Consider the following 14,184-nt stretch of genomic DNA (forward strand, 5'->3'; position numbering starts at 1 on the left):
GAAGACTGAGAGGGGACATGATAGCAGTTTTCAGGTATCTAAAAGGGTGTCATCAGGAGGAGGGAGAAAACTTGTTCACCTTAGCCTCTAATGATAAAACAAGAAGCAATGGGCTTAAACTGCAGCAAGGGAGATTTAGGTTGGACATTAGGAAAAAGTTCCGAACTGTCAGGGTAGTTAAACACTGGAATAAATTGCCTAGGGAGGTTGTGGAATCTCCATCTCTGGAGATATTTAAGAGTAGGTTAGATAAATGTCTATCCGGGATGGTCTAGACAGTATTTGGTCCTGCCATGAGGGCAGGGGACTGGACTCGATGACCTCTCAAGGTCCCTTCCAATCCTAGAATCTACGAATCTATATATGACAGCAGCTTTGCTACATATTGAAAAGGCACATGATACATTATGGAGAAAGTGCTTATTGCAAAAAATATCATCCCTGGGCATAAACCTAAGAATATATTGGTGGATAAAGGATTTCTTAAGAGAAAGAATTATGCAGGTCAGAGTGGGGAAAGCCTGTTCTAGCATATACACAATTACAAAAGGCACTCCACAAGATGAGGGTCACCTACCCTATCTTATTCAACATAATGATAAATGATCTTCTGAAAAGGATAAGTGCAGGAATAGGTTTTCCTTGTTTGCAGATGACTGTGCCATATGGGCTAAAAACACAAATCTGGAAATAGCTGGAAGCAAATTAATGGATCACTTAGGAAAAGTGCAGAATTGGGAAACATGGGCTATAAATTTCAATTCTCAGAACTAAAGGAATGATAGTCACTAAAAGGAAAACTCAAAAAAAATGTCAGCTGTCTCTATATGGACAGCAAATAGGCATAGTTAAGAGCTACAAATTCCTTGGGGTGATATTTGATAGCACGCTAACGTTTGAAGGATCGCATTGAAAATGTAAAGGTAAAATCAATCTGCTTAAAAGTAGTTTTGAAACCACCTGTGGCAGAGATGAGACAGAAAGGGTAAAGCTTTAGGGAGCATTAATAAATCCAAACACTGGGACCAGATGCTAACCATTTAGTTCAGCATCAAAAATGAACCGAAGGAAACTAGACTCAATCCAAGACCTGGGATTACACATTGCATGTGGTATCTTCATCATGACATTTTTTTAATGCAGAGAACTGCTGGTGAAATATCTGGAGCATTAAGAATGAAGTTATTGGACTTAACCTTTTGAGCAAACGTCATAGGAAACAGGAAAAATGGAAACACTAAACAAATATATGAAGAATACTGGACAACATAGGGAGAAAAACCCAAAATGCATCATGTTAATAGGATTAAACTATGGACAAAGGAAGTAAAAGAAAAAAAACCTAAAAGAAAGTTAGCATGTATAGCCATAGGAAAATACATAAGGGTAAAAAATCACCCGCCCTTAAAAATGTGGAAAAGGGGAAAAGGAGAGCTAAAGTATTAAATTTAGCCGATTGATACACAGTATATATGATAAACTGAGCAACATTGCCAAATATTTATGGATGGTCTAAGAATGAAAAAAACAGAAGAATGAGGACAGCATTCTGTATCCCAACACTTGAAATAAAGAAATACATCAGATTATCAAATTTTGTACCCACTATGAGAGCAGAACTAGCAGAGATAATGTTGGTATTATACTTGATATCAGTTGTGCAACCTGCCTCCATTTTCATCTTGTCAGATTCACTATCAGGACTACTGGCTTTCAAAACTGGAAATTCAGATAGCATATTAATATAATTAATGAAATACTATTACTAACAACAGAATTGGCACAGCTGGAAGGTCAAACATTGAAACAGCATGGATCCCAGCATATGTTGGGATAGCAGGAAGCGAAGCAGCTGACAAAGTAGCAAAAAAATGCTGTAAAAGATGAAAAACTTGACATAGAGATTCTTCTAAGTAAGTGGTCTCCAATTTTTTTATTCACAAGATCACTTTTTGAATTTAAGTGCAACCCAGGATCTACCATGCCCTTCCCTGAGGCCGTGCCCTGCTCACTCCATCACTCTCCCTCCATCGCTCGCTCTCCTCTACCTTCATTTCACTCACTTTAACCGGGCTGGGTCAAGGGACGTGGGGTGCTGGCTCCAGGAGGAGGCTCAGGGCTGGGGTGAAGCTCCTGCTAGGCGGCACTTACCTTGGGCAGCTCCCAGTTGGCAGTGCAGCAAGGCTAAGGCAGGCTCCCTGCCTGCCCTAGCCCTGGCCCCAGCCCCAGGTCACCCCTGGAAGATGCCAGCATACCCCGTGGCCCCTGGGGGTGCATGTGGCTCCGTGTGCTGCCCCTCCCTGCAGGCACTGCTCCCACAGCTCCCATTGGCTGCAGTTCCCTGTTCCTAGCCAATGGGAGCTGCGGGGGTGGTGCTTGCAGGCAGGAGCAGCACTGGGAGGTCCATTGCCCCTCCCACCCCGCCGGCTGCAGGGGCATGCTGGCCGCTTGTGGGAGTGATGTGGGCCCAGGGCAGGCAGGAAGCCTGCCTTAGCCCTGCTGCACTGCCAGACTTTTAGCGGTTGGAGATCGTGATCGTCTGTCAAAGGCTCCAGGATCCACCAGTCAATCGCGATCTACCAGTTGATGACCACTGCTCTTAGTAAATAGGAATTTAAAAAGCTAATTAAAACATGAACTGAGAGGAAGGAACTGGACAAAAGAAACAAGGGGGAAAAGATTTCATGACATATGCCCTAGAACTGAAAATGCTGGCATACTGCAAGAACCTGAGAGAAAGAGTGAGGTAGCTCTATTTCAAGTAATTACCAGACACTGTGGCTTAAACAGTAACTTGGCCTTAATTAACAAATGCAAAGATGGGCAGTGTGAGACAAACAAGGTAAAAACAATAGTTTATCACATCCTCTGGGAGTATAAAAAGTGTAACATTTGTAGCGGGGGTTGTATGACAAACTTGGACATCCAGAAGTGACAAAATTTACACTAAAATACTTTGTAAGAACATTAGGCTAATGGGGCACCATTAAGCAAGCAATATTACAATTTCTTAAAAAAATATTTGAAGAGAAAGAGATTGTAACTATAGAGCATGAAATCCAGCACCTGGCAGTCATAGACTCCCAGTGTGAATCTGCTATGCCATTAAATACAAGAAGAAGAAGGAGAGTGATGGGGGCAGGCTCTGCCTGGGGAGAGGATCCACAGGGAATGGAATTAACTCCAATGGTGGGTCTCTGCAACAAGGGGCTAGGTGCTGAGGGAAGTAACCCTGGGGCTGGTGTTCCAGAGGGGGAACAGAGCTGCCTGAATGAGAACTGGCTGTGAGAAAGGAGCTGGCTGGGATTTGGAAGCTGCAAGAAGCAGGATTACCAGATTCCCCTGAGACGGGAGGCTGTGAAATCCTAGGACAAAGGGTGAGCTGAGGAACTGTGTTATGTGTTTATGTTTGGACAAATAAACCTATTGAAAGGACATTGAGAATAGCAGTGAGTGCTTGTCAAGATGGGGAGAGGCCCGGCTGTGTCACATCCACACATTAAAATCAGTGGTCTCAATTCTTTGTACAGGAAAAAGATGTGTGTGAGGTTGGGGGAGGGGACACGGAGGCAGCATAGGTGGCTTTAAGCTGATTTCGTATTCTGTCTTTACATGAGACCTTCCTATCCCCTGGCATGAGTGAGAGCATTCTCAGGATAGCTCTAATTTATGTTCTGGCTGCAGTGGCCCCAATACTGCCTCCTATGGGTCATCTACATACCAAGAATAAGTGGAACACCACAAGCTGTGGCCATGCCCAGTCACTTGCCTTTCTCAACCCTGGCACAATCCTATGACAGGAGATGGCAGGGAGGACAGAGGAGGGCATTGATGGCAGTGATGTGCCTGCCCCTAGGTGCCACAGGTATTCCTTGAGGGCAACAGAGAGCCTCACAGCGCCCCCCAAAAAAACAAGTGTTACAGACCGGATAAGCAGGTTGGCATGGTAAGGGACATAAAGCCATTGAAATCAAAGGGAATCTTTCCACTGACTTCTGTGGGTGCTGGATCCGGCCATTAGTGCTGAATAACAGACTAGTGAGTATATGCAAGTATTGAGAATGAGCTAAGGGTATTTCTGAATGAACCAAGTTCCTGACTGTGGCCCATGGGATGAGGAAAGAGCAAATAAACTTGCTTGTCTGAGTGTAAGCACAGGTCGAAGTGTAGACCAAAATGTATTGATGTAGTTCATTGAGACTATCATGGTGTGTGTCTCAACAGCACCTGTTCCATTTAAGAATCATAGAAGTGGAGAAAAACTAATTTTCTGTGGAAAAAAATATGTTTCTATAAAGGTTCTTGAGGTTTCAGAACCCCACAAGTTTCTCCTGATTCTCCCAGCATTACTTTAAGGACACTAGCGTTATAAAATGCTTCTTCATGTCACTGATAGAATGTAGCACCTGCTCAGAGGTGAAAGTAAGCCGGTACGGTACGGGATACCAGCAAGAGCCAGTACGTCGTGCCAGACCAGACCAGACCGGCTTCCCCAGGCTGGCAATTTAAAGGGCCTGAGGCTCCCTGCAGCGTCAGACACCCCAGGCCCTTTAAATCGCCTTCCAGCCCTGCTGCCGGAGCCCTGGGGTAGCAGCGGCAGGCCCGGGGCTCCCTGCAGTGGCCAGAGCCGTGGGCGCTTTAAAGCACCATCTGAGCCCCGCTATCTGAGCCCCAGGGTAGCAGTGGCAGGGCTCCGATGGCAATTTAAAGGGCCTGGAGCTCTCTTGGGGTAGCAGTGGCCAGAGTCCTGGGCCCTTTAAATTGCCCCGATCCCAGGGGCTCCCAGCTGCAGCCGGAGCCCCAAGGCCTTTAAATCTTGATTTAAAGGTTCCGCCTCTTCTGGTTGAGGTCACACCTCCACTCAGGACTCCAGTGTACCGGTAAGTCCTTTAAGATACTTTCACCCCTGCACCCGCTCCAGCTGTCTCTGCTTTCTTCACTATCAACTAAGTTGCACTTTTCCTGTTCTGGAAAAATCCCAGCTCCCAGGACAGTTTAAAAATGATTGTTGTGTAGAGTGAACATGCCAAATACCGAGTTCATAAAAGTAGTAACATTTATTCAGGAGCTAAAGACCTAAAGCCACAATTACCATGGCCCCAAATTGCTGGGGGAAATGAAATCCAAAAACACTAGGCAGACAAGGCAGAATATGAGGGGTTAGCCAGATACCAGTGAAAGGGGTAAAACAAGGAAAGACAAATAAACCCATAAAGAATTAATGGCAGACAGTGAACACAAGGTATGTGTTTCTGAGTGGACAGCAAATGTCCAGGGACCACTAGAGTTTATGATTTGATAAGGAATCTTTAAGACTATAACTTTAAAAAGTTTCGATGATTCAGGACCATCAGGCTGTGCACACTAGGCCTGATGGTACGTCCATTGAAGTCCATGGAAAGTCTTCCAGTGACCTTTGAATTGGGCCCAGTAATAGCCTATATAACCACATATTTGTTACCTTTGTCCTCCTTTCCCCCTTTTGTCCTGTTTTTTATTACTCTCATTTGTTGCATCTTGGCTTTATTTAGAATGTAATGGAACATTTGAGTCACCTTCCTGGAGAAGGATGCTTGAGGAAAGAGTCTAGAGAATTTTCATTTCCGATCTGTATGGTCAGCATGATGTCAATGTGTCTGCCGACTAGCTTTGAACTGTTCACAAGAGCTGATCTTGCTTATTTAAGCACTAGGTGAAGTGTTAAGTGACTAAGTTAGTATTAAGAGGCATGCACTTCGGTTGCTGTCATTAACTGTAGGAGATAGTTAAATGGAAACTCTGAAACCTTGGCTGCTTTCATGTTCATCATCCAAACAGTAAAATCACCATAGGTCTAGTTTAATACAGCAGAGATTAGAGACGGGGCTTAACTGAAATGACCTGGAACTTCGGAAAAGTTTGAATCTAGAGCCGGGTCAGAATTTGACGTTAGCAGTTTAGGCTTCTCTGTAATTTTATATATTTATACCATTATTACTATTTACTTCTTGTATTTCAGTAGTACCTAGCGATGCATAAACAAGAGAGTCTCAAATAAGAGTAGAGAGGTTATTTTCCTTCTGTATTTGGCACTGGCGCAACTGCTTCTGGAATACTGTGTCCAGTTCTGGTGCCTACAATTCAAGAAGGAAGTTGATAAATTGGAAAAGGTTCCAAGAAGAGACATAAGAATGATTAAAGGATTGGAAAACATGCTTTATAGTGATGGACTCAAGGAACTCAATTTATTCATCTTAACAAAAAGACGGTTAAAGGGTGACTTTGTTACAGTCCATAAGTACCTACATGGGGAACATATATTTCATAATGGGCTCTTCAGTGTAGCAGAGAAAGATATAACATGATCCATTGCTGAAAGCTGAACCTTGACAATTCAGACTGGAAATCAGGTGTAAATTTTTAACATTGAGGGTAATTAACCTTTCGAACAGTTTACCAGAGGTCATGGTGGATTCTCCATAACTGGCAATTTTTAAATCAAGATTGGGAATTTTTTCTAAAAGATATTATCTAGAAATTATTTTGAGGAAATTCTATAGCCTGTGTTATACAGGAGGTAAGATTAGGTGATCACAATGGCCCCTTCTGGCCTTTGAATCTCTTAAAGATGTAATTTCCAGCTCAGCTAGACATATCCTTGCTAGCTCTGATTGAGCTAGTGCACTAAAAACAGAAGTGTAGCCTTGGTGGTGTGAGTGGTGGGACATACTAGCCACTCTGAGTACAATCTCATCTGAGACTGTAGGTATGGAGTTGGGTGGCCAGCCCTTCCCGCTGCTTATGCTGCATGGCTACACTGCTACTGTTAGCACACTAGCTTGATCAGAGCTAGCCCAAGTATGTCTACCCAAGCTAGAAATTGCACCTTCCAGCTCCAACGTAGACATATCCTCAGTGTACATGTAAATGACAGCCACACTTCTTTTTTAACTACAATTCATATCTTTACAGTCAACTCCAGAAATTGGCTGTAGTACATATGTTTCCCCTACCCCAAAACTGGCTGAACCCTAAAAACAAGCCTCACTTAATGTTCCCCCCCCCCAACAGTTTCAGAGTACTGACCACTTAAATGATATCGATATTAGCAATGTCGATCTATGGTCCCACATACTGATTGCTTTAACACATTGTCCTCTTAGAAATGTGGAAAGTCTTGGTATTAAATATTTATAACTGCATTCTCCTGTGTATTAAAATCAGTGGTATCTCTTCTATATTGAGAGTGTCCTAATGCCACACGGCAGACTGAAGATTCCTGATCTGGACAGAAAGCATGGTGTATTAAGAAGATGGCTACCTGGAAATGTTTAGTGCTCTCCATGAACACAGGCCTTATGTTCTGCCCCTGCATTGGACCCTGCTGTAGTGCAAGAATGAGTCTATATCTGTATCTGCTTCAGATCATAAGTGTTCATACTTCACTTTCACAAATGTTAAGGCTGGAACTTGTTCACACTGAAGACAAAGACAAAATTCCCATTGACTTGTCTAAGGGAATCAGAATAGAAGCCCTATAATTATACATAACTCTTAGAGAGCGATTTTTGTCCATATACCTCACAGCATTTTACAAAGGAAGAAAATATCATTATCCCCACTTTACAGATGGGGAAATCAAGACCAAGACTTGAAATGATATAGTCAAGGTCATACAGCTGGCCAGCATAAGATTAACGCCAGTACTATGCTGCATATCAAGCCAAAGTAAACACATTTCTATCACATCAGTTCTAGCCAAGCAGGAAAAGGCATGGAGTCCAGTGTAAACTTCCCACATAGCTAGGCCATAGTACAGAGGCTAGTCTGATTAACGAGTCAATAGATACTGCTGGATGTGCTCAGTTTGAATGACCTGGCATCACAAAGTGGAAGAACTAAAGGAGAGAAGTATTGACCAGCCAAATATGCAGCTCAATTAAATACAGTTTTGTTATGTAAGTTACAAACATGACTGCCAATGGGATTGAGACTGCTAAGCACCTAAATCCCTTTAGAAAGGCATTGCAGCACTGAGCACAGCAATGCCTAAATAACTTTAAAAATCTGGGCCCTAGTGACATATTCTAGCCTTGGTTATACTGGTATAAACCTCCAGTGAAACTTCATAGGGAGTAAACTGATTGTAGAATGTGACCATCCAGTTCAGGATATTGCATTTTCTTTGTGCATCTCACATTCTAGTCAATGTGAGCTCTATGTGTATATTTAAGAACAGGTTTTGATGCTACCTTCCTGCTCTGCTTTCATTTAAGCTAGTTCCTGCAAGTGAAGCACAATACGCTTAACTCTAAGTCAAGTCAGATAAGTGAAAAGGAAGAGTTGGTGTTCAAATGATCTTCAAAATATGTGTACAGTTAAAGTCTGAAAATCTTCTCTTCTAGGGCTCGATCCTTCAAGGTGCAAAGCAGAATGTGCATTTAAGCACATGCTTAACTTTATTCATGTGAGTAATTTCATTGAAGTCACAGGGATCACTTGTGCTTAATGTTAAGCACATGCTTAAGTCCTGTGTTGGATCTGAGCCCGAATGCTCACCACCTTCAAAGGTCAAGTGCTTGTTGATCTGGGATTTCAAGAATGGATTCAAGACAGCACATTTCATTTCACAGTGAAAGAACCATTTGACATTAGAGAATCTATTCCTTTCCAGGTAGAAATACTGAATGAGACACATGCTTCTTTTTCTCCAGGAAGTCTTTTTGGGAATAAGATCCAAGATGGCAAAAACACCACATTTAAAGGTATAAACTATGTGGGATCAGATTAGAATTTCAGAATGAAGTAATAATGTGGTAATACTGATGTACTGCAATTTCTTCTGTAAACACGGCCACTATACATTGTATGGAGAGCCTTATGAGTTTTGTAGGGTAAAGATAATATCCTTATGTGTACTGTTCAATAGTAAAACCATTTGAGAAACTGTAATCTCAAAGCCACAAAATAAGATTATTCCAGATAGGATGCTTTTGGTAAAAATGTCTTACCACCTCCAAAGAAAGATAGTGCTTTGCAGTCTGTACTGTACCATTTCAAATAGAAATAGTCTTGTTCGTCCATACATCAAGGAAAATAGGTTCATATCTTCTATGCAGTATATCAACCCTAAGGAAAGGCATGCAATTCCCAATAAAGGAAATCAAAACAATTCTACAACACAGACAAAAGCTACATTTCACATGTCGGGAAGCTTTTATTTAATCACCACGATACTTTGGATTAGTTACACTACAGCTTTGAAATATCATTTGATAATTTAGTTGTTTTCCTGATAAAGGAAATAAGGAAAAACGGTGCATAATAGGTAGGGCTTTGCTTGTTGAACTAAGCTGAGTTTCCAGAGCCAGTTCTAGTCCAGTGTAGAGATGGAATTTCCTCACACTCTCTCATAGATTCGAGTGCAGACAACACCTTTCATATCACATTCCTAAGATTAAAAAAAGAAGGATTAATTGAAACTTCTGAATGACAGTGCATAAGCATCTAATCCAAAGGCCAATGAAGTCAATAGAAATATTTCCTGTATATTATTTCATTAATTTATATAGATCCCCAAACAGCAACATTATTTTTTATTCTCCAAGTGGGATTCTATTTCAACAGCATAAACTTTCAAAAGAGTGCTTAAAGAAAACCATACTTCATAAAATTAGACATGATGTAATAGCTAGTCACAGATTTCAAATTTCTTTCAAGAACACATGTTGCCTTCAGGAGTATTATTGCAATGGCACCAACATCAGCTCTGGTAAGCTTAATATAGAAGATCACATGACTGCTTTCATTTTAAAAAGAAGTCCCCTCTTCCTTGTAGAGAGTTCAAAGTGTAACTCGATTGCAAGCATGAACTGTCACTAGATAAATGAACTTTTCCTTGCAAGGGCAGTGATGAACCACCTATAATTCATAAGTTGTAAATAAACGAAGGGGCTTCCTAAGACTGGGGGACAGGAAGACGGTATATAGCACTTTCTACCTCTTTCAGTTCCATCGTGCCCTTCTTATTAAAGGATTGGAAAACATGCCTCCTAGTGAGACTCAAGGAGCTCCATTTAGTTTATCAGAGAAAAGGTTAAGGGTGCTTTGATCAGAGTCTATAAGCACCTATATGGGGAACAGAAATTCAATAATAGCGGCTACAGACAAAGGTATAACAAGATCCAATGGCTGAAAGTTGAAACTAGATAAATTCAGAGTAGGAATAAGGCACACATTTTTAACAACGTGGGGACAATTAACTACTGGAACAACTTACCCAAAGGCTGTTGTGGATTCATCATCACTGGCAGATTTTTAAATCAAGACTAGATGTTTTTTCTAAAAGATCTGCTCTAGTTCTGTCACAGCAAAAATTAATTCATGGAAGTCCTCTGGCCTGTGTTATGCAGGAGGTCAGAAAAGATGTTCACAATGGTCCCCTCGAGCTCTAACATCTACAAATCTATGAATTAGTCTTACCTGTAACTTCACCTTTATGTAGAGGGGGATTTGTGCATGGAATATAATGTTTACTTCATTCTCATTTGCTTCCTAAAGTTATTTCTCCCCGTCCTCTCACTATTTTTATCATGAAATAATGTAACGAAACCAAAAAGAAGGTGAAAATTGACATTATAATTAAATTTAAACTATTAAACTGTCTAGTCACTTACCACCACCATTTTCCCATCCACCAATTTTCTCCTTATTGTGGTCTCTTTGCCATTCCACTTCTGCACTTGAACCAATGACCCTTTTTCTAAGGTTACGACACTCTGCAAAGACCCAAAGAATTTGTCAAAATGTGACTATTTTCTCAGAGCCTTGCATGTTAAAGAGACAATTCACTTAACATTGAGCAAATTCCACACTCTCGACACATAGCCCACTCAGCAATGTTGGTTTCAGCACAACATTTGCTCCTCTTATGGTGCTTTGTAGATTTATGCTTTTAAGGATTAAAAAATCCTCCCATTTGTCATCTAGCAGATCAGAAACCCTCAGAAGGAAATCACTATACTCACCTTGGTTTTCCTGTCATCTGCTGTGGTTTCATCAAACACTTGGCCCAATTTGAAGGAGATCTCTGTGTTTTTGAAGGTGCTTTCAGTTCTGATGGTTATCACATCCCCTTTCATTCTGATGATCACATTGGGCTTGGCCAGGCCACCTAGTTTCCTGGTGGCTAAGCCCACTCCTGAAAATCAGACATAAAAATACCTTCTGTGAAGGAAGAAATTCCTTATCACTTTACAGAGCATCAGAGCAATTTCCTTTTAAACAGATACCACAGTTTCTCTGTTTGGAATGTGACACTAATTCCTCAGATTCAGAGGCTGCATTTCATAGGCTGAGGCATTCCCAAATCCAGTGTATGTACAGTACATTTCTGTTTATCTGAATGGGCTGGGGGTACTTCTGAAAGTTTTGGATAGTCAGGCACTGAGATAAACAGAAGTGCTATTTTGAGCTGCAGTTTTACTGATAGAGAAATATGGGGAATGAAGGGTGTAATGCTGATGTTTGCTTAATACTTTGTACTTTATAAAAGAATAAAAAAACAACTTTACTCAGTGGTATTAGAATCATCGTGGACATAACGTAATTCTGACTCATTCAAATTAAACATAATTTAATTTGTCTTTCCAAGCTGCTGTTGCTGCTGAAACTGGATTTGGTCTCAGTAACTGCAGATAAGCCCTCAGAACCACTGCAAAAATACAAAGTCATTGATTAGCACTAAGGCTATGTCTACACTACCGCCATAAGTCAACCTACACTATGCTACTCCAGCTACATGAATAACACAGCTGGAGTTGATGTACCTTAGGTCAAGTTACCGCGGGGTCTACACTGCAGGGGGTCGACAGGAGAAACTCTCTCATCGACTCACCTTATTCCTCTCATCAGGGGTAGAGTACAGGGGTTGACTGGAGCGTGATCTGCTGTCAATTTGGTGGGTCTTCATTAGACCCACTAAATGGACCACTTGTGGATCAATCTCAGAGCACCAATCCCAGCTGCAGTATCGACCTGTCCTAAGAGGCTCTCAGAGGCTAATTTAGAAGTTATGATCAGGTGACTAATTCACATAGGGCTACTTGGGGACACGCTGTGGATTCAGAAAATTAGGATTTTCAGATAAATTAAATTCAGATAACTGGAATTATACTGTATGTCTAGTTAGAAACCAGAATATACTGACTACACATGCTGCAAAAGTCTGTTAGTCTATAAGGTGCCACAGGATTCTTTGTTGCTTTTACAGATCCAGACTAATACGGCTACCCCTCTGATACATGAAGTATGTATTTTTAGGTAGGTGGGAACACAGGCAGCTATTAATCTGCACTGCACCTATGTAGAGAATACAGCTAGTGGCAAACATGGAAATTTTTTCTCAAAAATATGTTTGAAACATTTGCCCCTTGCTTTTTACTAGTCAAAGCATTTCAAAATTCAATTTTTTTTCAGCTGCTACAGTAGAGAATCAAAGTATCTAGAATCTAGTGCATTTCTGTTTGCACTTCACAACATAAAATATACAAGAGACTAAGTGCGGTACTCTTATTTAGTATTCTCTGCTACGGAAGGGTAGTTACAACACCTAAGTATCTCAGGAACATCTAAATATCAGTGAAACATAAACATGTCAAATAGAGAAAAATTTAAATACAAAAGTGAATGGGAGCAAAAAGATACAAATACAACTGCCATCTACAAGGCTCCTTTTACAAGGTTTGCTATACTGGACAGTCCACATCCTGGTCAACTAGTTAGAGCAGTACTCTGAGACTTCTGTTCCTCCTTTTGCCTCTGACTTGCTGTATCTCAGTTTTTTAAATGTAAAAGGCTGATAATAATAGTTACCATCTTTCTAAATTCTATGAAAGGTACCAGGTATAGTGAGATCAAAGTATTTGTAAAGTACAGCATTATTCACTGCAAATATTCAATGCTGAAATATTTTCTTAAGGCCTGGTATTGTCACAAAAATCTCCCTAGCAGAATTTATACCCAAAACTGATTGTAGTTAGTCAATTGGAATTATTCTGCTACTCTCTTTAATCTTTAAAGTAAAGGGAATTAAAGCCTCAGCAACAGTAATGCTGACACTGACTACCAGTGCAATCATTACAAAATGATGAAGCCAGTATTCAACTGAAAAAAACAATGCGTAATTTGTTTCATTCCCAGCATTTCTCAGTTACAGATGGATTCATTCATGGATTTAGACCTCAGGGAGCTCAGTGTCAGGAGACAGCAGCACCACCACAAGCTGACGGAATACAGTAAGTGATTGTAAGTTCTAAGTTTAATAGTATATGCAAGAGGGACAAAAAATATGTTTTTTTCCATTTCTCATTGAATGGGAGTTAGAGATGCAGATTAGTTAGTTAGTAAATTTATTATAACAAACCAGAGATTTCTCCTTTTCATTTTAAGATGCTGAAATTGGAAAAAAGAAAAGAAAAGAAAAGAAAAGAACTATAATACAGATATAACCAGAGTGAAGAGTCCCCAGGCCCGGAAAGAAGACATTTTCCAGGAGTAAATAGAAGAAGAGACATTTCCAAGCAAAGCTTATAAAAATAGCATTTCTCACCCAATTCTTTCATATAATCATCAAATTTTTCACTGGAGACAAGTTTCCAGGTTCCCACAAACCGGTTACACATTATATTGGCTTTGTGAGGCAGTATCCCTCAGGAGAAAGGCAACGATAGCAGCAGCTCTCAGTGGGTGGCAAAAGGACTGTGTGAGCTGTGCATGCCTCAATAGCTTCTTTATAAAGATGCCCTGAATTTGTATTTCTCAAGACTGACCAACCAGGAGAAAGAACGTCAGAGGCAAGACAATGCACACCTTGTCCAAAGCCACTTGTGTTAGTACCAAGACTCAGGGTTGCGCCTGCCACTGCTTCCTCCACTGAATAAAGCAGAATAATGAGAAGGGCGTGGGGGCCAGCACATGAGGTTACTGTTGCAGTGCCAGGAGAACATTTCAGTGATGTTGCTGTAGAATCTGAGACAAATCATGATGCCAAGCACGGCACCACCCCACTGTGAACATTAATGCTGTCTTCCTCCCAACACCAGCACATCTTCCATTGCCACCATCATCACTGCTATTGTCACCCTGGTGCCAGTGAATTAAGCTAAAGCCACACGACGGATCATCTCACAAGGATCTGAATGTGGG

General features: G+C 41.0%; 1 protein-coding gene across 1 annotated transcript; it reads right to left on the reverse strand.

The window, feature by feature from the left end:
- Positions 1-9,172: 9,172 nt before the first annotated feature.
- LOC115646907 (myelin P2 protein) lies at positions 9,173-13,747 on the reverse strand. Its single transcript, XM_030553345.1, has 4 exons — positions 13,589-13,747; positions 11,007-11,179; positions 10,656-10,757; positions 9,173-9,430 (listed from the first exon to the last, which is right to left on the reverse strand). Exons 1-4 carry the CDS (start codon positions 13,659-13,661, stop codon positions 9,380-9,382), a joined length of 399 nt encoding a protein of 132 aa, XP_030409205.1. The 5' UTR covers positions 13,662-13,747; the 3' UTR covers positions 9,173-9,379.
- Positions 13,748-14,184: the final 437 nt, after the last annotated feature.

The sequence above is a fragment of the Gopherus evgoodei genome, chromosome 2 (genome assembly GCF_007399415.2).
Source record: "Gopherus evgoodei ecotype Sinaloan lineage chromosome 2, rGopEvg1_v1.p, whole genome shotgun sequence".
Lineage (NCBI taxonomy): Eukaryota > Metazoa > Chordata > Testudines > Testudinidae > Gopherus > Gopherus evgoodei.